This window comes from Sphaeramia orbicularis, chromosome 19 (genome assembly GCF_902148855.1).
Source record: "Sphaeramia orbicularis chromosome 19, fSphaOr1.1, whole genome shotgun sequence".
NCBI classification, from domain to species: domain Eukaryota; kingdom Metazoa; phylum Chordata; class Actinopteri; order Kurtiformes; family Apogonidae; genus Sphaeramia; species Sphaeramia orbicularis.
In genome coordinates, this window is record NC_043975.1 from 1,193,072 (window position 1) to 1,219,394 (window position 26,323).

General features: G+C 38.4%; 2 protein-coding genes and 1 long non-coding RNA gene across 6 annotated transcripts in view; 2 read left to right on the forward strand and 1 right to left on the reverse strand.

Moving 5' to 3' along the window:
• LOC115410667 (neoverrucotoxin subunit alpha-like) overlaps nt 1–6,236 on the forward strand; it is a 14,907-nt gene extending 8,671 nt beyond the window's left edge. For all 4 annotated transcript variants that reach the window (XM_030122410.1, XM_030122409.1, XM_030122411.1 and 1 more), the window contains 2 exons: nt 2,726–4,210; nt 5,021–6,236. In XM_030122410.1, the coding sequence (XP_029978270.1) occupies nt 2,726–4,210; nt 5,021–5,550 (2,015 nt within the window). In that variant the 3' untranslated portion in view covers nt 5,551–6,236. The remainder of the gene's footprint in view (nt 1–2,725; nt 4,211–5,020) is intronic.
• A 7,797-nt stretch (nt 6,237–14,033) lies between these two features.
• On the forward strand, nt 14,034–25,421 carry LOC115410668 (neoverrucotoxin subunit alpha-like). Its single transcript, XM_030122413.1, has 4 exons — nt 14,034–14,078; nt 14,176–14,269; nt 21,975–23,459; nt 24,258–25,421. The coding sequence occupies exons 2-4, from the start codon at nt 14,194–14,196 to the stop codon at nt 24,782–24,784; spliced, it is 2,088 nt and encodes a 695-aa protein (XP_029978273.1). The 5' UTR covers nt 14,034–14,078; nt 14,176–14,193; the 3' UTR covers nt 24,785–25,421.
• On the reverse strand, nt 15,204–18,112 carry LOC115410669 (uncharacterized). The gene is made up of 3 exons (XR_003934117.1): nt 18,057–18,112; nt 15,583–15,666; nt 15,204–15,399 (listed from the first exon to the last, which is right to left on the reverse strand). It is a non-coding gene; the product is annotated as an uncharacterized LOC115410669 (long non-coding RNA).
• Nucleotides 25,422–26,323: the final 902 nt, after the last annotated feature.

A 26,323-nucleotide genomic window follows, 5' to 3' on the forward strand; every position in this document is an offset into this window, starting at 1 on the left:
GAATATCTGTGTATTGCATGGATCTAATTGTATACATCAGGTTTTTCAAGAAAAAAAACTATCACACAGATCATGTAGAGGGGTTCAAAACTCATGTGTCAGATATAATACGTTTGGTGTTACAGGGTTAAGGGTTTTTGGATTTCCCATCATTGACCAGTAGATGGCAGTGGTGTGACACTGACTTTCTTCAGTCGTCCAAACTTCTCTCTTCTTTTCTAGGACACATGTTCAAAGGTAATCAGAGATCAGTTTTCTTTGGTGAACAGTTCATGTTGTTGAAATTCTTGCATATACCCCGAACAGTCTGATATATTTAGTACCAGAGGATAGAACATGATTAGAGTGTTTTCAAAGTGAACTGACTAGATCTAGCTAACTGTTGGCTAGTGATTAGCATTATGAACTATTACAGCTGGATCATATCAGGGGTAGAAACATTTTTAAGGGTTTGTCCCATATTTGATCAATTCAGTTTATCCATTCTGTTCCACAAAATTTACCAAAAGTCATCAACTAAAACGAACACACACACACACGTACGTATGCAAACACGCATGTGCACACACACACACACACATGGACATACGCATACACACACGCATATACGCATACATGCACATACACACACATACACATACACACACATACACACACACATATATAAAAACACACACATACGTATGCATACACAAATGTGCACACACACACACACATGCACGTACGCATACACACATACACACATGTACATACGCATACACACACGTACACACATACATACACACACACAAACACGCACACACACATACATACATGCATGCATATATGCATACACACACACACGCACGTACGCATACACACACACACAAACATACACACATGCATGCACACACACGTACACACACACATACACACACATACATACACACACAAACATACACACACACTTTTCTTTAAAAATGTTTCTACCCCTGATATGATCCAGCTGTAATAGTTCATAATGCTAATCACTAGCCAACAGTTAGCTAGGTCTAGTCAGTTCACTTTGAAAACACTCTAATCATGTTCTATCCTCTGGTACTAAATATATCAGACTGTTCGGGGTATATGCAAGAATTTCAACAAAATGAACTGTTCACCAAAGAAAACTGATCTCTGATTACCTTTGAACATGTGTCCTAGAAAAGAAGAGAGAAGTTTGGACGACTGAAGAAAGTCAGTGTCACACCACTGCCATCTACTGGTCAATGATGGGAAATCCAAAAATCCTAAACAGTGAAAAAAAAGTACTATCTTCAAGAGTGAGTTCCATGTCGTACATGTCAGACAGATTTCATAATATACCATTGTCTCTGATTGTAAACGTGTGCTTCAACTTCGTTCAGAGATAGTTTGAAAGGCTAAGGAGAGAGAGAGAGAGAGAGAGAGAGGGAGAGGGATTTTATCACAGTTCTATCTAATAAATGAAACTTAAATTCAGTTATATTAATATATTATTACGTTATTGGCTCAGTTATTACATTTGCAAAGAATTTTTTTTCACAGGCCAATAACGTAATAACCTACAGATAACATAAATGTTATTTATTTGTGATAACATAACCTACAGATAACATAAATGTTATCTGTAGGTTATGTTATCACAAATGCTATTACATTATCTGTTCAGGACTTTTATTACGTTACTGGCCTATTATATTTTAAAAATGGCAAATTTATTATGTTATTAGCTTCTACAACACCTGTTTGACTCCATAAAGCAGTTCCACAGTCCAAAAAAAAGAATCAAATGAGCAACAATAATGAACAAAAACAGCCAAAGTGATCAATAAAAGGAACAAAAATGAATAATAAACCAACAAAATAAGAAGTAAAAGGAACAAAATAAGACACAAACAGAACAAAATTAAGGAAAAAATAACAAAATAAAAAACAAAATATAAAAAATAAGCAACTAAATGAACAAAAATGAACAAAATATTTACAAAATAATAAAATAAAATGAAAAAATATGCAATAATTGAACAAAGATGAGGTAAAATGAAAAAATAGCAACAAGGATTTGTATTTGTCCCAGTAGTTTTAGTTTTCAGTTTTTTAAATGAATAAAATATGTATAAAATAATAAGTAACATGACAAAATATGTGAAAAAAAATACCTATAGTAAAGAAGAAAAAAAAGAATAAAATAAGCAACTACTATTGTAATTTGGTTCCAGTAGTTTTTTTGTTAGTTTTTGTTCTTTTTTCCTAAATCCATCCAGCTGCGTTTTGACACCTGTTGAACTCCATAAACCAGTTCCATGGTCAAAACTCAGTAAAAACAGTTTAAAAAAAAAAAAAAAAAAAAAGAAAATCATCACAACACTGGAAACAACAGGAAAAACAAAAAACACAAGGAAAAGGGAAAAGAAAAAAACAGAAGCCCAAACCGTCTCTTTTTATACTGAGTCACTGCTGTGTTTGACCCCCCATTCCACAGGGGGTGGGGCTTGAACTGAGCATGCTCAGATGTCTATGGAAAGAACCAGGTCTATTCTATCAGTACAATTGGAAATCTTTCATTTGTGGATGCAGATAATGTAAACAATGTTTTGAGGAAAAAGCTCAGTTTTTTGATTAAAGTAGTGAATGAATGTAAATGAACCTGGATATTTTCTGAAGAAAACCACAGCAGATGGAAGTTGGACTTGTACTGAGACGTTGTGTCTCCTGTTTCCTTCAGGACTGACGCTGTGGGACAAACAAACTCTCAAAGACTTCACGACTCACAAATCCCAGAAAAGCAGCAGCTATCACGTCATGACCTCTGACACCATCGACTCTAAATCTTCTCTCCTGGACGTTCAAGCCGGTCTGAAGGCCAGTTTCTTGGGTGGTTTGATCGAAGTTGGAGGTTCTGCCAAGTTTCTGAATGACCACAAGCAATCCAAGAAGCAGAGCCGAGTTACCCTTCAGTACCACGCCACCACCCACTTCAAGCAGCTGACCATGACCCGCGACAAAGCCACGAGCAAACTGGAAGAAGGATCCACTGAAGAAGGTTCTGCGACTCATGTGGTCACCGGCATCCTGTACGGCGCCAACGCCTTCTTTGTGTTCGACAGCCAAAACTTAAACACCAGCAGCATTCAGGAAGTCGAGGTCGGCATGAAAGCAATGGTGAACTTGATCCCATCCTTCAGCGTTGGAGGACACGTCAGTATGAACCTGAACGAAAACGAACAAGCTCTGGCCAAAAACATGTCCTGCAAGTTCTACGGTGACTTCATTCTTGAGACCAACCCTGCGACCTTTGAAGATGCAGTGAAGACCTATGTGGAGCTGCCCAAGCTGTTGAAAGACGACGGGTCCGACTCTGTCCCCCTGAAGGTCTGGCTGACGCCACTGGACAAGTTCAACCGAAAAGCTGTCGAGCTGAGGGGTGAGATCTGCTCCGGACTCCTGTGGAAAGCCGAAAACACTCTGGAGAGTCTGAGGGAAATCAGAATGAGGTGCAACGACTCCATGGCGGAGAAAGTGGTCGGGAAACTCCCACAACTTGAGAAAAATTTGAGCGGTTTCCAAAAACTTTGCCGTGAGTACACCATGAGCATTCAAGGCACCATGGAGAAGAAGTTTCCCGCCATCCGAGAAGGTCTAGAAGACGCTGCCGCAATGGAAAAACTGTTGGACGACAGAGAAAAGTCCCCATTCAGCGACGAAAACTTAAGGAAGTGGATGGAAAATAAAGAGCACGAAGTCACCGTCATTCAGTCGTGCGTGGATATCATCAACGGACCCAACGTGAAGATCGCCACCAATCACCTGGAGTTGGAACGAGAGGCCGTGGCTGCAGGTGTGGACCACGCCCTGTGCTTCGTCTTCACCTCAGTCCAACAGGACGACCCCTACCTCCACACCATGGCCGACAACCTCAAATGTCACGATGCGGATCCGGTTGAAACCGGTCCGCTGTCACAGGACCAGTGGTACTCGTCTCAGGAAGTGAGGAGCGCGATCAGGACAAAAGCCAAAGAGTTCGCAGATCTGGCGAGAAACCTGCGATCCAAAAGCAGAGTCAAGGTCCTGATCACCGTCGTAGAGAACCCCAAATACAAAGGAGCCACCGTCTACCACTACAAAGAAGGAAACCTGGTCAACGAGGACTTCACCAGACCGGATCCACCCAAGGTGGAGACGGTCACCGACAGAAACGACTTCAGCTGGTGTAAGTGACGGACGACTGAACGATGAATGAGAACCACGGGAATGAGTTTATATTGAGCGTAAAAATCTGAGTCAGATCATTATGACAATCAGATGTGATGTGTTTACAGGCACTTCAGAAATAGGATCATCCATAAACCCTGGTGTAGACTTCTTGGTAGTTCTTCTGGGTTCAACTGGACTAGTTTAGTTCTTTTGAAAACATTTCATCGAAACATTTTCCAAAGATCTAAACTAGTCCAGTTGAACCCAGAAGAACAATGACCTGGACAAATGAGAACCTACAGACTCCTGGTTTAGATGTTTCAGTCTGTTATTGGCTTTAATGTAATCAGATTACTGCTGTTATCTGATTATACGGATCACATTAGACTGTTTACATGATCAATAATAATCCGATAATTCCACAAATCAGAGTTCGTACGCATGTAGTGACGTAGAATCAAACTTCCTGTTATTGTCTTCAGCTCATGTTGTTTGGGTTTGTTCATTTTTTTTCGTTATTGTACAACATTTTTGTTCCATTTTTTTTTCTCATTTTATTCAAATTTTGATCAGTTTTGCTCATTTTATTCATTAATTTATTCAGTTTTTCTTTGGTTTTCATTATTTCATTACTTTATTCACCTTTCGTTTGGTTTTGCTCATTTTATTCATTATTTCATTCCATTTTTTTTGTTTTTTTTTGTTTCTTTTGTCATTTTTTCTCAGGTTTGTTCAGTTTTTGGATGTAAACGGGGTCAGGGTGCTGTTGGGGTCAGAGGTCACAGTTGTGGACACTGATAACAGGTTGTTGTTGTTTCTCCATCAGATTTCTGTGATCTAACCCTGGACCCAAACTCGGCTCATCAGAAACTCCATCTGTCCAATGGAAACAAGACAGCGACGCATGGAAGCCAGAATTCGTATCCTCAACACCCCGACAGGTTTACAGCAAATGTCTTTCAGGTCATGTGCAGGGAGGAGCTTAGTGGGCGCCATTACTGGGAGGTGGACTGGAGCAACACCGGCATTGACAGCGTCAGTGTTGGTGTGATGTATAAAAGCATTAGCAGAAGTGACAACAGCAGCGCCGATCCCAAGTCCTGGGTCTTCCTCATCATGAGTCCGTTTTACTTCTGCATTCACATTGAACCGCAGAAACAGTTTGTTCCTTCTGCTGGCATCAGTCGCATCGGTGTGTTCCTGGACTGGCCTGCAGGGACAGTGTCCTTCTACAAAGTGTCCTCCAACACCCTCACCCACCTCCACACCTTCTACGACACCTTCACTGAGCCTCTGTTCGCTGCCTTCTTTATCGGCACAAAATCCAGCTACATCACCCTCCGTCCTTTGAACTAAACGTACACTCTCATTTGGTGTTTTTCGCTGCAGAAAAGCATCACAGAAGTGGGCGTGGTTAAAACGGCTGGAGTTTAGACCGGCGCTGATTCAGATTTAGATGGTTTTCAGCTCATCTGACGATCGGACATGAGCTGATGGAGAGGCACCACCTTCGTCATCATCTTCATAACCATCTTTATATTCATCTTTATAACCATCTTTATATTCATCTTTATAACCGTCTTTATATTCATCTTTATAACCGTCTTTATATTCATCTTTATTACCTTCTTCCTCACCATCTTTGTAATCTTTGTCTTCAATGACAATTTCTTCAAACATCTTCTTCTCCAAAAATACTTTTCCTGTTTATCATGGTAACTGGTAAAACTTTCAACATGTAAATACAAAAACCTCCCTGTTTTCAACGACTTTGCTTGTATGTTATCCAGGAGTCTGTCCTCTGAAAAAAAAGCATTTCTCTATGATGTTTTATGAAGTCTCTGCTTAAACCTTGTTTGGTGTGTAGTGATGGATGTGTTCATCAGTCTGTCTGTCATCGTATATTCTAAGTGATCAATGAATGATCAACAGGGAGGAGATGGAATGGCAAGTTACATATATTCCATATAACTTTACATATATTCCATATAACTTTACATATATTCCATATAACTTTACACATATTCCATATAACTTTACACATATTCCATATAACTTTACATATATTCCATATAACTTTACACATATTCCATATAACTTTACACATATTCCACATAACTTTACATATATTCCATTTAACTTTACATATATTCCATATAACTTTACACATATTCCATATAACTTTACATATATTCCACATAACTTTACAGATATTCCATATAACTTTACATATATTCCATATAACTTTACACATATTCCATATTTCCTCTAAGACTGGGTGATTTTGTCTGTATTATATGAGACTTGTTCAACTTTCCTGTGTGTTGTGTTGAACGTCCAAGGCCAGTCTGACATCTGTGTGGAGAACAGGTGCTTTCTCACAGACAGCTGTATCTCTTCTTGTACTCTTACACATTCCAGGCCAAACCTTTTCATTAGTTTCATATCAGAGACAATGACCAACTGGATTTTCTTGTACACTCATGCAGACAGCGTTGCCTCTGTACGACCTGTACCTTGAAGCTTCAATAAAATGACACTGAAAAGACACTGACCGTCTAAAATGACCATTTCTTATTGTGAGGATGAATGAGCAGAGTATTTTATCCACAACAACTTGGCATCACGGAAATAAAAAACATAGGTATTACTTTAACATTCTATCATTTGAGACTTAAAATAGTCCAAAAACATTTCATCACAATGGAATACATTTTACTGTTAATTAAGGCTGAAATCTGAAAATGAATTAACTTTACCAGTCAAATAGTTCTGAAATAACCCTTTTAACAATCAGTGACAGTCTCCAGTAGGGTGCTATAATAAGAGGCCTTCAACAGAAATCCCACAAAACTGTGTGAATTGCAAATAAGCTAGTATAGCTAGCTAATAGCTAGTTAGTATGACAATTCGATTTGATTGATTTATTTATTTCGAACATGCAAAGAAACAAAATAAAAAAAAACAACAAATTAAGACAAAAACAAAATAACATTTAAATGGACAGAATCTATCTTAAAGCACAAACAAGTCTGAATATTGCATGGTCAAAAAGGAGTAGGAAGAAGCAGGAACTTCTTTAATTCAACCCCTCAGAGCTTTTACACCTGTATCACTAATTTAATACATGAATCAAACAATACTATTTTCCTCATTTTAGCATCGAACCACAACAAATACATAATGCACTAACTGAATTATACACAATAATCTGAAAAACTGAAATAATATAAACCATAAAATATAATATCAAAATGTTGGCATCAAGCATAATTAAAACAATATTTAACATTAACGTCACATACAAATCAATGTAAATAATAATTACAAACACAAATACTCCATACCGTGTGCCAGGGCCGTGCAGAGAGCTATAAAGGGGCAGGGGCTCAAACTTCCAAAAGGGCACATGAAAATGAATAACCACCAATTACATATGATTTGAAATGTTTAATAAATCATGACTCAAAGTATACATTTTTACATTAGTTTGGCAGACAGCTACAATAACAATATGGAATAAGTTACACGGTCGAATAAAGTGATAAAAATTAGGTTTGAAATTCTTTCTTGTTGTAGCCTCCTTGCAGGCCAGGTGAAGATCACTCTGAAAAGGATTTTCTCACTGGTCTGGAATAATCCTCATCCCAAATGTGGCAAATTCTGGAACTGCAGACATTTACAGGAACATGAGAGGGATATATAAGCAGATCAAAATTTACCAACAGTGCACAGAAGTACACCTGTCACATCTCTACCTGCTCTGCTCTCTCTCTCTCTCTCTCTCTCTCTCTCTCTTCTCTTCTCTCTGACCTTTCCTCTAATTACTCAACTCCGTTCACCTGTTGTTCCCAGCTGCCGTCATGAGGCCTGGGCCTATTTAACCTCTCCCTCTGCATGTGTATGTCACCAGAATTTTAACCCAGTGTTACTCTAAGGGTATTATCGTTAACGAAAATGAACGAAATGACGAAAACTAAAATTGAAAAAAACATTTTCGTTAACTGAAATAAATAAAAACTCTAATTAAAAGAAAAAAACGATAACTAACTGAAACTGTATTGTGAGCTTACAAAACTAACTAAAACGGATAAAATTCTGGATAAAATTCCCTTCGTTTTCCTCTTTGTCAACGTCAGTTGATCTCAAATTGATGTTTTCCTCCAGCAGTTTGAGCTGCAGCACCACAGGACACTTCAGTCTGTCCTGTCTGCTCACTGTGGTTTCCAGTGGTCTTCTGGTCCCCACTCTACCTGGAACATACAGACTGAAGCTGGGACACAGCAGCACAGTCCTGTCTGGGATTGACTTTACTGATGAGTGGGTCAGGTTTTTTTTTTTTTTTTTTTTTTTTTTTTTTTTTCACACCGTGTGTGTGTGAGTGACAGAGACAGAGTGGAGCTGAAGGACAGAGTCAGACAGAACTAGCATCCAGGTAAAAACTGGAGAGTTTATCACCATGAAAAGGCCTTCCAAGCCCTGAACTGCACAGTTTAGAAGAGGAGAAAAGAGGAGGAGGAAAACTAATCCAATTACAGAGGTATGGAACCTGTTAGAATGTTAAAAAACGTTTGATGTTACCTGCAACAGCTAGCTGAACTGAACTGAAGCAAAGCTGGAAAATAATGGAACTGGAGATGATTAAGAGATGAGAGATCTGCTAAGGTGTGGTTTACTGATGAGGAACTGGGTTATAGATGTTTATATATGTTTGGTTTAACTGCTGATTATATGGTTTATATATGTTCCTATCTGCTTTAACTGCCGGTTAGCTGGTTTATATATGTTTCTATCTGCTTTAACTGCTGGTTAGCTGGTTTATATATGTTTCTATCTGCTTTAACTGCTGGTTAGCTGGTTTATATATGTTTCTATCTGCTTTAACTGCCAGTTAGCTGGTTTATATATGTTTCTATCTGCTTTAACTGCCGGTTAGCTGGTTTATATATGTTTCTATCTGCTTTAACTGCTGGTTAGCTGGTTTATATATGTTTCTATCTGCTTTAACTGCCGGTTAGCTGGTTTATATATGTTCCTATCTGCTTTAACTGCCGGTTAGCTGGTTTATATATGTTCCTATCTGCTTTAACTGGTGGTTATATGGTTTATATATGTTTCTATCTGCTTTAACTGCTGGTTAGCTGGTTTATACATGTTTCTATCTGCTTTAACTGCCGGTTAGCTGGTTTATATATGTTTCTATCTGCTTTAACTGCCGGTTAGCTGGTTTATATATGTTTCTGTCTGCTTTAACTGCCGGTTAGCTGGTTTATATATGTTTCTATCTGCTTTAACTGCTGGTTAGCTGGTTTATATATGTTTCTATCTGCTTTAACTGCCGGTTAGCTGGTTTATATATGTTTCTATCTGCTTTAACTGCTGGTTAGCTGGTTTATATATGTTTCTATCTGCTTTAACTGCCGGTTAGCTGGTTATATATGTTTCTATCTGGTTTATATATGTTTCTATCTGCTTTAACTGCCGGTTAGCTGGTTATATATGTTTCTATCTGCTTTAACTGCCGGTTAGCTGGTTATATATGTTTCTATCTGGTTTATATATGTTTCTATCTGCTTTAACTGCTGGTTAGCTGGTTTATATATGTTTCTATCTGCTTTAACTGCCGGTTAGCTGGTTTATATATGTTTCTATCTGCTTTAACTGCTGGTTAGCTGGTTTATATATGTTTCTATCTGCTTTAACTGCCGGTTAGCTGGTTATATATGTTTCTATCTGGTTTATATATGTTTCTATCTGCTTTAACTGCTGGTTAGCTGGTTTATATATGTTTCTATCTGCTTTAACTGCTGGTTAGCTGGTTATATATGTTTCTATCTGGTTTATATATGTTTCTATCTGCTTTAACTGCCGGTTAGCTGGTTATATATGTTTCTATCTGGTTTAACTGCTGGCTGCTTTGTGCATCTCCTCTCATGCTTTGCACATCTTCGCATTGTTTCACGTAAGTGACGTCGTGTATGGATCGCACCCCCTCTCAACCTGCTCTAGGGAATTTATACATTGTACTGTACATGTGTTTGTGTCTGTGCTCAGTCCATGAGCCGCCCTAACCCGACCCCCAAATAAAGTGTCCAGGGTAACCCATATCCACGCCTCACTAATTTCCTTGAATAGGATGATGAGGAAGATAAAATATATGAAAAAACTAAAACTAAACTAAACTAAAACTAAGCATTCAGAAAAAAACGATAACTAATAAAAACTAACAAAGCTGCTCTAAAAACTAATTAAAACTAACTGAATTAGAGAAAAAAAGTCCAAACTAATTAAAACTAAACTATAATTAAAAATCCAAAACTATTATAACCTTGGTACCGACCCTCCTTCCGACCACCGACCACAGCTCAGCCTGCCCCCATTGGATTCGTCTGGATTTCCCGGTTCTCGACCCCTGCCTGCCCCCACCAGCCCATCGTCTCCCCCTTGTCTGAATCTTGTTTGCTTATAAATAAACTCGTTAAAAGACTTAACCCTGTGGTGCTGCGTTTGGGTTCTCCGTGAGCTTGTGTTAACACCCCCCCCCCCCATGGTTGAAAGATGTTTGTATGGATGTGTGTGTGTGTGTGTGTGTTTTCTGTAAATACCTATTTACATTTTCTTTCTTTCTTCTGTCCTTTCCACTCTTCATCCCTTTGAAAGTGATCGTAATTTAACTTTTATATTTTCCCTTTTGATTTTTGACTCTTTTTGTCGTATTTATCTTCTTCTCTGGTTCAGTCTCAGTACAAAATAGTTATTTTACCAGTTCTCTCATTAAATCTTTGTCTTTGTAACGCATGCAAAAATAGAAATCTTGGTAACTATTTACAAAAAATCGAAATCTTGTTTTAGGTTCAGTAAAGGTTGAAATGCTGATTCCCAACAGAAGTCTCCTGTTGGCCATGTCCCTACAGACATCACTTACCTCACTGTGATTGATTGGTACATCCTTGTTCTTCCTTATATTGTGCGTACCTGTAGTACTTGTTTTTCACCCAGTTGGTAAGGGATCTGCTACTTTTAGCAGCTTCAAGTAGCTCCTTTCTTTTTTGGTTAATGTGTCTTTGTTTGCGAGGCATCTTCAAACTAAATAACAAAACAATAAAATATATAAGAAATACAAGAAATACGCCCACATACACACCATGCATGTCAAGGTATTTTATTATTCATGAGTGAATGTAAGGGGTGAGTGAGTGGTTGGTGGTGGGCGGATGTGGCTACAACAGTAGTTTGGCACCAATGTGTATGGAATGAATACAAAATCCAATGAAAAGTGTCACTGAGTTTTCAAAAAAGATATATAATACTAATGCTACATCATCATCATCATCATCATTATTATTGTTATTACTATATTTATTTTTATCTTTCAGTATTATCATCATTAGTGTCATTATCAGTGTTATTATTATTCAGTATTATCATTATTTTCCAGACTCCACATTCCAAGCAAGTCCTTGGAATTACCTTGTTAAAATTATCTGAAAACTGTGGGCTGGCTGTGGCTTATTTTCATTCAATAAATGTATCTGACTAATTAGACCAGACTCAGACTGAACCTATTCTGTGTATAGTAGGCTACTGTAAAAGATGTGCATTTTCTACAGTGTAAAATACAAATCTGTCAGTCTCCAAAGTGAGGACTATTACTGTTATGGAAAAAATATGACTCTACTAATTCGTCTATAATAATGAAGGATAAGATCAAACGTTCAGTGTCAAAGAAATCCCTTTATTTGGAGCTCCATAGAAACAGATCCCCCTCAGACAAAGACTGAGACGGTCTGAACCCAAAAATACAAATCACTCTGTAGTCTTCTGTCTCCCATGAGAAAATGATGATGTGTGGAAAGTGTTTTGGTTAGTGTCAGGAACTGAGAGATAAGACCCCTGTGAGAAATGTGGGTTTGGCCTTCTACTGTGGACACAACACAAAAGAGGTCCAAACTGCTCTAGAATACACAGTGACATGAATATATCTGAAATAGAGTTAGAAGCCTATATGATAAATGAAATATATATGAATATATATGGATATAAGTAATATTTCCATTACAAGCCCATTTGAGGAAAGAGTCAACGATATTGTGGGTGACACTGGTCTGACACTGGTCTGATACTGGGCTGACTGGGCTGACACTGGTCTGACTGGAGCGACTGGGATCATCCCCAAGGTAAATCTATATTTAGTATTAGTGTAAGTCACACATTAGTTCATTCTGTGGGTCATCCAACAGTCTGATCACAGTCACACTAGAGGTTCATGTGTGATCATGTCAGGATATCAAAGAGGAAATCAAAGACTGGAACTCATGTTTAATCACTCAAATTATTATTTCCCAAAAGACAATGAGACAGAAGACGGTCAGACGCAGTCTTAACCTGTCACAGACCGTGGGATTCCTCAGGTCCAACAGCTGCTGCTGATGTCCGTCCTGGGCCGTGTCCTCACCTGTGCTCACCGAGTTACAAGAGGACATCATGAGGACAATCGGCGACATCAATGAGCGACTGGACCGACTAATAAATGTTCCCACAGACATGAATATTAGATGAAATGCATTTATCAACAAGTGAATTCTGTGTCTTTGTCTCTTCATTTGGTTGAAATCACATCCTGTTCAGATGGCAGGATGGGCATTGATGGCTCCAGGGTTGGTCTGGTTGGTTCTGGTTGTGGTTGGTTCTGGTTGGTTCTGGTTCTGTGGTGGACGTGCTGCTCTGACAGTAGGATGACGTGTCGGTGTGTTCATTGTTCTTCTGTGTGTCTGTGATGCGCCCATCAATCGGAGGAATGACCTCTTTCACATTATTAACAGTTTCTCAGTGTCTCCTCTCAGTGTCTCCAGTGGTTCCAAAGCACTAGAAACGTGTGAACTCCAGCTGTGGAGTTGGTGTGAAGGAGCGCACATTTCCACGGTCATGTCACTCTTTATACAACTGAACATGAGCGTGGAAAAGGACGTACGCCAGGTTTGTGTGCGTACACAACCTTTGTACATGAGGCCCCTGTTCACTGCTGCCTTTGACTAAAAGGATTTGGACTTTTTCCATTTTAGATTCTCCTTCCACTGAAACTCTTACTTTAATATGTGTGTGTTTCATATTTGTGGGTTTTATGTGTTGTTTTCTTACTTGCTGTTTTAATCACCTTTTACATGTTTCTTGTATAATGTTTTAAATGTGTTTCTTTTTCCCTTGTCGTTGTATTTCAATGTCCCACATGAAGCACCTTGAATTGCCTAATCGTTGAAATGTGCTGTACTAATAAACCTGCCTCTCCTTGCCTTTTGTGAAATATGAATACATCCATCAACAACTTTCTTTAGGACATGCCTTGGTGAGAACATCCTCTCCTTTCCGCTCCCACACCAAATTTCTCTAATCGGTGCCAGGTCACTGGAAACGGAACACAAACACGCAATTTACCAGAAGTTAGTCAACTTCATGACAGAAGATAGACCCCCATAAGACTTCATCAAAATACAACAAAGTATCATTATTATGTTATTGGAACTTTGCCGATATTTTCACAGCTGTTCATAGGAGTTTTTCTCTGGAAACTTTCTGATCACAGTGTTGTCAGCACCATCAGCGTCACCAGAATTATTAGGAACCAACCGTCTGATGTGTATGTGACAGACTCCTGAAATATGAAAACATGTCCCAACGACTCTGTTTAGAACATGGCTTAGTGGGAACACCACATTTCTCTAATCAGTAATAGGTCACTGGAAACTTTGCAGATGTTCTAGTTGTATGTTGGTGGGCGGAGTCAGACGCTTCCTGTTATAAATAGGTGCGTTTCATCTGCGTTGGCGTCTCACTGTTCTCCAGAAGGACTCCCTGAAGAACCCACTGACTAAACACACCTGCACCAGGTGAGAACAGCAGCGACAGAGAACACTGACTCTGACAGGATTATTGAGGGCGTGTCCATGTTTGGAACCCTGTGTTTGACTGTGTTCTTTCAAACAGGCTGTAGACATGGACTAGATGGAAGTGGCCGCCCTGGGTCGACCTTTCACCCTCGGGATGTTTTATGATGCGAGGTCGGATAAGCTCATCCCAGGTCAGTCTGAACATGTTTAACCCTTTAAGCCCTGAGTACTGACTGCAGGTAAAGGTTGACATCTGAATCCTTTAACCCCTGAGTACTGACTGCAGGTAAAGGTTCACATCTGAACCCTTTAACCCCTGAGTACTGACTGCAGGTAAAGGCTCACATCTGAACCCTTTAACCCCTGAGTACTGATTCAAAACAGGTGGAAGAACAGAAACAGATGAACTGAAGTTGGACAGGTTTGGACTAAATAAGGCACTAGAATGAACATCAATAACAGATTTAGGATGTTGAACATCAACTGGAACTGGAACAAACTGAACAACAACAAGGATTTGAATTTGGTCCCAGTAGGTTTAGTTTGGGTTCTGTTTTTCTAAAACAGTCCAGCTGTTTTTGACACCTGTCGAAGCCAATGACGGAATAACGGAATAATTTATTATGTTATCTGTACACTGAAAAAAACATTGGAGTATTATTTACTTAAGAAAACTTAGGAAAGTTTTTGCACTTACATATTACAAGTAAATTCTACAGGGGCGATCGTCAAGTAAACTTTACTTGCAGGTATCAGTTTATTTTACTCGCAAACCTCAGGTAGTTTACTGTTGATTATTAATATGGTCATTGAATTTTACTCTCTCCTTCTTTGTAAGTTTTACTTAAGACCCTGACTGCTTCAAACTGAAAAATCTCACCTAAAATCAATGGCTTTTTAAGGTAATTTCAAAATACTTTTGTAAACTTTACTTATAGACTATAAATAAGTAACATTTACACATCATTTTACACAGTTTTTCTGCAGTTTTAATTGCCTAAATTTGTTCATAATATTTTGTTTATTGAAACAATGACTTTAAAAAAAAATGAGGCAACTGTTTTAATTTAACACTTTTATTTTTCTTGAGTGAAAAAATATTTTTTTCAATAAAATATTGTCCAACAGGGTTTGCATTGCAAAACAACAAAGTATATTTCACCCTGAAAAAAAATAACACATTTGACATGCTTCAGGAATCTTCAGTGCATCTTAAAAGACATGCTTATTAGAACGTTATGACACTGTTTGCTGTAGTTGTGACACTGTTTGCTGTAGTTGCTGCTTGAGAGGTCACTGTGTCAGCTGCAGAAAGTTGTTGCTTTGGGGAGGATAAAAAACAAAGACAAAATAATACATTAAAACTACAGAACACTGCAAGAAATACTACATTAAAACTACAGAATCGTGTACTGTAACCAAAATAAACTGTACCGCTGTCAAAATATTTTAAAATATCACTGATGAACTTATGAAATATAAAGCACGACACATTTATTTTTACCTGAGTAACCAGATTGCTTTGCTTGTGACACTGTTCGTTGTAGTTGCTGCTTGAGGTCACTGTGTCAGCTGCAGAAAGTTGTTGCTTTGGGGAGGATAAAAAACAAAGACAAAATAATACATTAAAACCAGGGCTGTGCAATTAATCGAAATTCAATTACGATTTCGATTATTACACGCAACGATTACAAAAATTATGTAATCGAGGAAAAACATTTATTAATTTTGAGTTGATTTAACTCATGCGCACGCAAGCTCCCATGAGCTGCTCTGCCCCGCCCCCCTCTAAGCTACAGCTGTCAGCTAGCCGGCAGGTCCACCCCAAGAGGAAAGTTGTACCAGCGGTCTGGAAAAACGGCAGGAGAATCACAGCAGAAGTGCTTGGTAAACAAAAAAGGCAAGTCCAATTCAATTGTATGGAATCACTTTGGGTTCGATGAAGAAGACGAAGAGCAAAAACACATCAGGTGCAAAAAGTGTTTGGTAGTTGTGTCCGCACCGACCGCTAACACAACAAACCTTTGTAACCATCTGAAGTTTAACCACCGCCACCTTTATCATAATCTTATGAAAAACTAAAACACACAAAAACAACTCCGTCTACAACTTCGTCGGCAATGCAATCTTCAGTCTCCGAATCTCTTTACGCTGTAACTCCCCTATTAACCTAACCCTAACCCATATAACCCTAACGTATGTATTCTAGATGGCTGATGTATACAGAAGGCCTGAACTGAAACCTCACGGCACGCCACTGAATTTACTATGTTTCATACTACACTGAACATACTTGAATTTATAATTTGCACTTTACGTGAGGTTTTTTTTTTTTTTAATTGCTACAGTTTTATGGCAAGTCTATAGCAGTTTAATTCCAGTGCACTATTTGTTTACAAAAGGAAACATACTTGAATTTACAGTACACTTATTTGCATTCAAAGATTTTGTTTTGTACAAAAGTGAACATACTTTGTTTTAGTGGTTAAAAGCTTTATTTATGTTTAAAGAGTATATTTTACATTCTTTTGCAAGAAAAAAATAAACAACTTTAAGGTTAACAAATAATCGTTTTTAATAATCGTGATTTCAATTATTGCTAAAATAATTGTGATTATTTTTTTTTCTATAATTGAGCAGCCCTAATTAAAACTACAGAATCATGTAACAAAAATAAACTGCACCACTGTCAAACCACCAAATTTTGAACATTTGCAATCTAAATGAATTAATCTGGTGCACTTTGACAGTATCAATCACTTATCACATCAAGAAGTTGGAATGCCAGTTTGACAATTTCAAGGCTTTTAAAAATCAATATGAGTATTTTTACCTCCGCCAAGGAGGTTATGTTTTTGCCAGAGTTTGTTTGTTTGTTTGTTTGTTTGTCTGTCCGTTAGTGTGCAACATAACTCAAAAAGTTATGGACAGATTTGGATGAAATTTTCAGGGTTTGTTGGAAATGGGATAAGGAAGAAATGATTAAATTTTGGTGGTGATCGGGGGTGGGGGGGCCCACGGGGGGGCCCATTTCCAACAAACCCTGAAAATTTCATCCAAATCTGTCCATAACTTTTTGAGTTATGTTGCACACTAACGGACAGACAGACAAACAAACAAACCCTGGCAAAAACATAACCTCCTTGGCGTGGGGGGGCCCACGGGGGGGGCCCACTGATCAGCCTTGGCGGAGGTCTGCGCTCTCCGAGTGCTTCTAGTTTTTAAATGATTTGCTCCATAACTGAAACACCCAGAGGACTGAGAAGAGGCTTTGTCTCATTTGAGCTTGCATTTCCGACAGCACCCTTACTTTGAAGGCGGGGTAAACGCCACCGCGGCAGCTACGTAGCCTCGTGACGTCATGGCGGCGCGATATGGTCCAGCCAGTGCACAACATAAACAAGCAAGTCCTACACCTCCTGTTTCATCTTCTGACAGGGACCGTGAAACCACACAAAAAAACCACACACAGCCTCCAACACGACGGCGGTTAATTTGATGACAAGGGAATACAGAGCCCAGGTGGATTTCTTGCCGAGTTTGGCTCCGGACAACTCAGCTGAGTCAGGAGAGAGGAGAGAGAGAGTGCTCACAGAGCTAACTAACATTAGCGCCGACGGTGCTAACTAATGCTAGCGACACGAATACATTTAGCTGCTGTTAGCTGTCAGTTTAGTAATGAAGCTGCAGCAGTCAGTCCACCAGGAATCACCTCGGCATTGGAATGATCTCTGTCATCGTTGTTGAAGGCTGTATGTTGTTCCGGTCCGGAGGTATTCATTGTAAACATGCTGGTTGTTAGCATGTCTGACTGTTAATGGCTAATTTAGCAAGATGTTTGCACAAGCATACTCCAAAATACTATTAAAATTAAAATTTACGTGATGTGCGATAATGGCAAGTATTACAGTTTATATTGTCATATTATTACATTAACTCCGTTAAGTTACATATGCAGAAAAATCCCAAATGTCTTACCTTAAACCTGACCGTTGTCTTCTTGTGTGTTGGCGGACAAATATGCGCATACGTCCTGTATGTGCGTCACAAGGCGCATGCGCCGGCTCAAACACGCAGCACAATTAAAACCTACTTGGTATTCCTAAGTTCATTGTAATGACTATGAAACCTTTGAATATTACGTGAAAATACATAATAAAACTTACTCTTCCCGCACAGTTTACTTATTACATGGATGGCATATATTGGATTTACTTAAATAATTCCAGTTCTCACAGATACTTTCAAATAGAAAGTTAAAATTGTGACAGTTAACCTAGTAAATATTACTACACCACAGTCATTTTTTTCAGGTTATTACGTTAATGACCTGGTAAAAAAAATTCTGTGCAAATGTAATAACTGAGCCAATAACATGATAATATATGAATATAACTGCATTTAACTGTCATTGATTAGATAGAACTGTAATAAAATCCCTCTCTCTCTTTCTCTCTCTTTCTCTCTCTTTCTCTCCCTCCCCCCATCCCTCTTTCTCTCTCTCTCTCTCTCTCTCTCTCTCTCTCTCTCTCTCTCTCTCTCTCTCTCTCCATGTATTTGTCTATTTAAATTGGTCAGTTTTTAGTGAAAATCCGTAAATAAATGGAAGTTATTAACAATGGACACGAAAATTACACTCTACTATTTTTGGAATGTCTTTTTATTTCTACAATGTACATTTTGAGATTGGAAGTCAATATTTAAGGCAGAGTGTTTCATATAAAATGACCACTGTTGGAAAGTCACTCGTGATTTACATGTGTTTAAATGGGCAGGTTCCGCATGTAACGCGAATGGACACGACGGGTTCCACAAGAAACCTGGAATGAGACTGAGATGGCTGACAAACCCACATGTGTGGATTAGAAAAACCACTAGGACCGACACATTGAACACAGTGTCTGTATTTAGAGTCTATAGAAGAGCATTTACACATGTTTTCAGATCAAAAATGACACCTAGGTAGCTTTTCATGTCCCAATTTGGGTCCCAATATTTTATTAAAAATTAATTAATTTTGGGATTTTTGTGCATTTCTCTGAGGTCATCATTAGGCCCATCCTGGGGGAAATATGTTTACATTTACCTTTTATTATTGGGTCTAAAAAGATGGAAAAGTGACAGATACCAAAATAAACCCAGTTTCATAGAAGCACCCATATCTACATTTTTTGCACTACATGAACCAAATTATGCAATTTAAACATTTATATAGTTAACTGAAAAATAAAAAACACTGAATGCTGCTTGATTATAAGTAAATGCGATAAAATTACAATTGACTGATTTAGTTTCATGACCTCATGTACCTGCTGTATCAAATTTGATACGCCTTTTTAACACAGCTTTACTAAAACATAGATTATGAAATATGAAGTAATTTCACATTGTATCAACCCAGTAACTCTTCTACTGATGTTTCAGTAAAAAAAATGTTTTCTGAACTTCACCTTTTCAAAATTGTCAAAGTTCTTCAAAAACCACCTGTGCCTCCTTCCTCATTAATGTCAGTCTTGTAGTTTCACTAAAGGCCTCTGGTCAATGAACTCCTCCCCCTGGTGGAATATCTGTGTATTGCATGGATCTAATTGTATACATCAGGTTTTTCAAGAAAAAAAAAAATCACACAGATCATGTAGAGGGGTTCAAAACTCATGCATCAAATATAATATGTTTGGTGTTATAGGGTTAAGGGTTTTTGGATTTCCCATCATTGACCAGTAGATGGCAGTGGTGTGACACTGACTTTCTTCAGTCGTCCAAACTTCTCTCTTCTTTTCTAGGACACATGTTCAAAGGTAATCAGAGATCAGTTTTCTTTGGTGAACAGTTCATTTTGTTGAAATTCTTGCATATACCCCGAACAGTCTGATATATTTAGTACCAGAGGATAGAACATGATTAGAGTGTTTTCAAAGTGAACTGACTAGATCTAGCTAACTGTTGGCTAGTGATTAGCATTATGAACTATTACAGCTGGATCATATCAGGGGTAGAAACATTTTTAAGGGTTTGTCCCATATTTGATCAATTCAGTTTATCCATTCTGTTCCACAAAATTTACCAGAAGTCATCAACTAAAACGAACACACACACACACACACGTACACATACACACACACACATACACACACATACATACACATACATACACACACAAACATACACACACACTTTTCTTTAAAAATGTTTCTACCCCTGATATGATCCAGCTGTAATAGTTCATAATGCTAATCACTAGCCAACAGTTAGCTAGGTCTAGTCAGTTCACTTTGAAAACACTCTAATCATGTTCTATCCTCTGGTACTAAATATATCAGACTGTTCGGGGTATATGCAAGAATTTCAACAAAATGAACTGTTCACCAAAGAAAACTGATCTCTGATTACCTTTGAACATGTGTCCTAGAAAAGAAGAGAGAAGTTTGGACGACTGAAGAAAGTCAGTGTCACACCACTGCCATCTACTGGTCAATGATGGGAAATCCAAAAATCCTAAACAGTGAAAAAAAAAGTACTATCTTCAAGAGTGAGTTCCATGTCGTACATGTCAGACAGATTTCATAATATACCATTGTCTCTGATTGTAAACGTGTGCTTCAACTTCGTTCAGACATAGTTTGAAAGGCTAAGGAGAGAGAGAGAGGGAGAGGGATTTTATTACAGTTCTATCTAATAAATGAAACTTAAATTCAGTTATATTGAAATATTATTACGTTAGTGGCTCAGTTATTACATTTGCAAAGAATTTTTTTTCACAGGCCAATAACGTAATAACCTACAGATAACATTTATGTTATCTGTAGGTTATGTTATCACAAATGTTATTATGTTATCGGTTCAGGACTTTTATTACGTTATTGGCCTATTATATTTTAAAAATGGTAAATTTATTATGTTATTAGCTTCTACAACACCTGTTTGACTCCATAAAGCAGTTCCACAGTCCAAGAAAAAGAATCAAATAAGCAACAAAATGAACAAAAACAGCCAAAGTGATCAATGAAAGGAAAAAAAATGAATAATAAACCAACAAAATAAGAAGTAACAGGAACAAAATAAGACACAAACGGAACAAAATTCAGGAAAAAATAACAAAATAAAAAACAAAATATAAAAAAAATAAGCAACTAAATGAACAAAAATGAACAAAATATTTACAAAATAATAAAGAAAATGAAAAAATACGCAATAATTGAACAAAGATGAGGTAAAATGAAAAAATAGCAACAAGGATTTGTATTTGTCCCAGTAGTTTTAGTTTTCAGTTTTTTAAATGAATAAAATATGTATAAAATAATAAGTAACATGACAAAATACGTTAAAAAAAATACCTATAGTAAAGAAGAAAAAAAAGAATAAAATAAGCAACTACTATTGTAATTTGGTTCCAGTAGTTTTTTTTTTAGTTTTGGTTCTTTTTTCCTAAATCCATCCAGCTGCGTTTTGACACCTGTTGAACTCCATAAACCAGTTCCATGGTCAAAACTCAGTAAAAACAGTTTAAAACAAAAAAAAAGGAAAATCACCACAACACTGGAAACAACAGAAAAACCAAAAAAACACAAGGAAAAGGGAAAAGAAAAACAAAAAAAACCCAACCTGTCTAATTTTATAGTGAGTCACTGCTGTGTTTGACCCCCCATTCCACAGGGGGTGGGGCTTGAACTGAGCATGCTCAGATGTCTATGGAAAGAACCAGGTCTATTCTATCAGTACAATTGGAAATCTTTCATTTGTGGATGCAGATAATGTAAACAATGTTTTGAGGAAAAAGCTCAGTTTTTTGATTAAAGTAGTAAATGAATGTAAATGAACCTGGATATTTTCTGAAGAAAACCACAGCAGATGGAAGTTGGACTTGTACTGAGACGTTGTGTCTCCTGTTTCCTTCAGGACTGACGCTGTGGGACAAAAAAACTCTCGAAGACTTCAAGTCTGTCGAATACAAGAAAAGCAGCAGCTATCACGTCATGACCTCTGACACCATCGACTCTAAATCTTCTCTCCTGGACGTTCAAGCCGGTCTGAAGGCCAGTTTCTTGGGTGGTTTGATCGAAGTTGGAGGTTCTGCCAAGTTTCTGAACGACCACAAGCCATCCAAGAAGCAGAGCCGAGTTACCCTCCAGTACCACGCCACCACCCACTTCAAGCAGCTGACCATGAACCGCGACGAAGCCACGAGCAAACTGGAAGAAGGATCCACCGAAGAAGGTTCTGCGACTCATGTGGTCACCGGCATCCTGTACGGCGCCAACGCCTTCTTTGTGTTCGACAGCCAAAACTTAAACACCAGCAGCATTCAGGAAGTCGAGGGCAGCATGGAAGCAATGGTGAAGAAGATCCCATCCTTCAGCATTGAAGCACACGTCAGTATAAAACTGAGCACAGAAGAACAAGCTCTGGCCAAAAACATGTCCTGCAAGTTCTACGGTGACTTCATTCTTGAGACCAACCCTGCGACCTTTGAAGATGCAGTGAAGACCTATGTGGAGCTGCCCAAGCTGTTGAAAGACGACGGGTCTGACTCTGTCCCCCTGAAGGTCTGGCTGACGCCACTGGACAAGTTCAACCGAAAAGCTGTCGAGCTGAGGGGTGAGATCTGCTCCGGACTCCTGTGGAAAGCCGAAAACACTCTGGAGAGTCTGAGGGAAATCAGAATGAGGTGCAACGACTCCATGGCGGAGAAAGTGGTCGGGAAACTCCCACAACTTGAGAAAAATTTGAGCGGTTTCCAAAAACTATGCCGTGAGTACACCATGAGCATTCAAGGCACCATGGAGAAGAAGTTTCCCGCCATCCGAGAAGGTCTAGAAGACGCTGCCGCAATGGAAAAACTGTTGGACGACAGAGAAAAGTCCCCATTCAGCGACGAAAACTTAAGGAAGTGGATGGAAAATAAAGAGCACAAAGTCACCGTCATTCAGTCGTGCGTGGATATCATCAACGGACCCAACGTGAAGATCGCCACCAATCACCTGGAGTTGGAACGAGAGGCCGTGGCTGCAGGTGTGGACCACGCCCTGTGCTTCGTCTTCACCTCAGTCCAACAGGACGACCCCTACCTCCACACCATGGCCGACAACCTCAAATGTCATGATGCGGATCCGGTTGAAACCGGTCCGCTGTCACAGGACCAGTGGTACTCGTCCCAGGAAGTGAGGAGCGCGATCAGGACAAAAGCCGAAGAGTTCGCAGATCTGGCGAAACAACTGCGATCCGCCAGCAGAGTCAAGTTCCTGATCACCGTCGTAGAGAACCCCAAATACAAAGGAGCCACCGTCTACCACTACAAAGAAGGAAACCTGGTCAACGAGGACTTCACCAGACCGGATCCACCCAAGGTGGAGACGGTCACCGACAGAAACGACTTCAGCTGGTGTAAGTGACGGACGACTGAACGATGAATGAGAACCACGGGAATGAGTTTATATTGAGCGTAAAAATCTGAGTCAGATCATTATGACAATCAGATGTGATGTGTTTACAGGCACTTCAGAAATAGGATCATCAATAAACCCTGGTGTAGACTTCTTGGTAGTTCTTCTGGGTTCAACTGGACTAGTTTAGTTCTTTTGAAAACATTTCATCGAAACATTTTCAAAAGATCTAAAGTAGGGAACGATGCCCTGGAAAAATGAGAACCTACAGACACCTGGTTTAGACGTTTCATTCTGTTATTGGCTTTAATGTAATCAGATTACTGCTGTTATCTGATTATACGGATCATATTAGACTGTTTACATGATCAATAATAATCCGATAATTCCACAAATCAGAGTTCGTACGTATGTAGTGACGTAGAATCAAACTTCCTGTTATTGTCTTCAGCTCATGTTGTTTGGTTTTGTTCATTTTTTTTCATTATTGTACAACATTTTTGTTCCGTTTTTTTTTTTTTTCTCATTTTATTCAAATTTTGATCAGTTTTGCTCATTTTATTCATTAATTTATTCAATTTTTCTTTGGTTTTTCATTATTTCATTACTTTATCCACCTTTCATTTGGTTTTGCTAATTTTATTTATTATTTCATTCCATTTTTTTGTTTTTTTTGTTCCTTTTGTCATTTTGTCTCAGGTTTGTTCAGTTTTTTGATGTAAACGGGGTCAGGGTGCTGTTGGGGTCAGAGGTCACAGTTGTGGACACTGATAACAGGTTGTTGTTGTTTATCCATCAGATTTCTGTGATCTCACCCTGGACCCAAACTCGGCTCATCAGAAACTCCGTCTGTCCAATGGAAACAAGACAGCGACGTTTGGAGGCGAGAATTCGTATCCTGAACACCCCGACAGGTTTATAGCATTCTTTCAGGTCATGTGCAGGGAGGAGCTTAGTTGGCGCCATTACTGGGAGGTGGACTGGAGCAACATCAGCAGTGACTTCATCGGTGTCGGTGTGATGTATAAAAGCATGAGCAGAGGTGACAACCTCAGCCACAATCCCAAGTCCTGGTGCTTCTACAGCAAGTGTCGGTCGTACTTCTGCATTCACATTGAAGAGCAGAAACTGTCCGTTCCTTCTGATGACCTCAGTCGCATCGGTGTGTTCCTGGACTGGCCTGCAGGGACAGTGTCCTTCTACAAAGTGTACTACAACACCCTCACCCACCTCCACACCTTCAACGACACCTTCACTGAGCCTCTGTTCGCTGCCTTCTATATTTACGCAGACTCCAGCTACATCACCCTCTGCCCTTTGAACTAAACGTACACTTTCATTTGGTGTTTTTTTCGCTGCAGAAAAGCATCACAGAAGTGGGCGTGGTTAAAACGGCTGGAGTTTAGACCGGCGCTGATTCACATTTAGATGGTTTTCAGCTCATCTGATGATCGGACATGAGCTGATGGAGAGGCGCCACCTTCGTCATCATCTTTATAACCATCTTTATATTCATCTTTATAACCATCTTTATATTCATCTTTATAACTGTCTTCCTCACCATCTTTGTAATCTTTGTCTTCAGTGACAATTTCTTCAAACATCTTCTTCTCCAAAAATACTTTTCCTGTTTATCATGGTAACTGGTTAAACTTTCAACATGTAAATACAAAAACCTCCCTGTTTTCAACGACTTTGCTTGTATGTTATCCAGGAGTCTGTCCTCCGAAAAAAAAGCATTTCTCTATGATGTTTTATGAAGTCTCTGCTTAAACCTTGTTTGGTGTGTAGTGATGGATGTGTTCATCAGTCTGTCTGTCATCGTATATTCTAAGTGATCAATGAATGATCAACAGGGAGGAGATGGAATGGCAAGTTACATATATTCCATATAACTTTACATATATTCCATATAACTTTACATATATTCCATTTAACTTTACACATATTCCATATAACTTTACATATATTCCATATAACTTTACATATATTCCATAACTTTACATATATTCTATATAACTTTAAATATATTCCATATAACTTTACACATATTCCATTTAACTTTACACATATTCCATTTAACTTTACACATATTCCATTTAACTTTACACATATTCCATAACTTTACACATATTCCATTTAACTTTACATATATTCCACATAACTTTACATATATTCCATATAACTTTACATATATTCCACATAACTTTACATATATTCCATAACTTTACATATACTCCATATAACTTTACACATATTCCATATAACTTTACATATATTCCATATAACTTTACATATATTCCACATAACTTTACATATATTCCATATAACTTTACACATATTCCATATAACTTTACATATATTCCATATAACTTTACATATATTCCACATAACTTTACATATATTCCATATAACTTTACACATATTCCATATAACTTTACATATATTCCATATAACTTTACATATATTCCATATTTCCTCTAAGACTGGGTGATTTTGTCTGTATTATATGAGACTTGTTCAACTTTCCTGTGTGTTGTGTTGAACGTCCAAGGCCAGTCTGACATCTGTGTGGAGAACAGGTGCTTTCTCACAGACAGCTGTATCTCTTCTTGTACTCTTACACATTCCAGGCCAAACCTTTTCATTAGTTTCATATCAGAGACAATGACCAACTGGATTTTCTTGTACACTCATGCAGACAGCGTTGCCTCTGTACGACCTGTACCTTGAAGCTTCAATAAAATGACACTGAAAAGACACTGACTGTCTAAAATGACCATTTCTTATTGTGAGGATGAATGAGCAGAGTATTTTATCCACAACAACTTGGCATCACGGAAATAAAAAACATAGGTATTACTT

Bases quoted from the DNA above. Each gene is read 5' to 3' on its own strand.
- LOC115410668 (XM_030122413.1), top strand. From the start codon at position 14,194: ATGGAAGTGGCCGCCCTGGGTCGACCTTTCACCCTCGGGATGTTTTAT. The intron at 14,270-21,974 runs GTCAGTCTGAAC...TGTTTCCTTCAG, and splicing joins GTCGGATAAGCTCATCCCAG to GACTGACGCTGTGGGACAAA. The intron at 23,460-24,257 runs GTAAGTGACGGA...TTTATCCATCAG, and splicing joins CAGAAACGACTTCAGCTGGT to ATTTCTGTGATCTCACCCTG.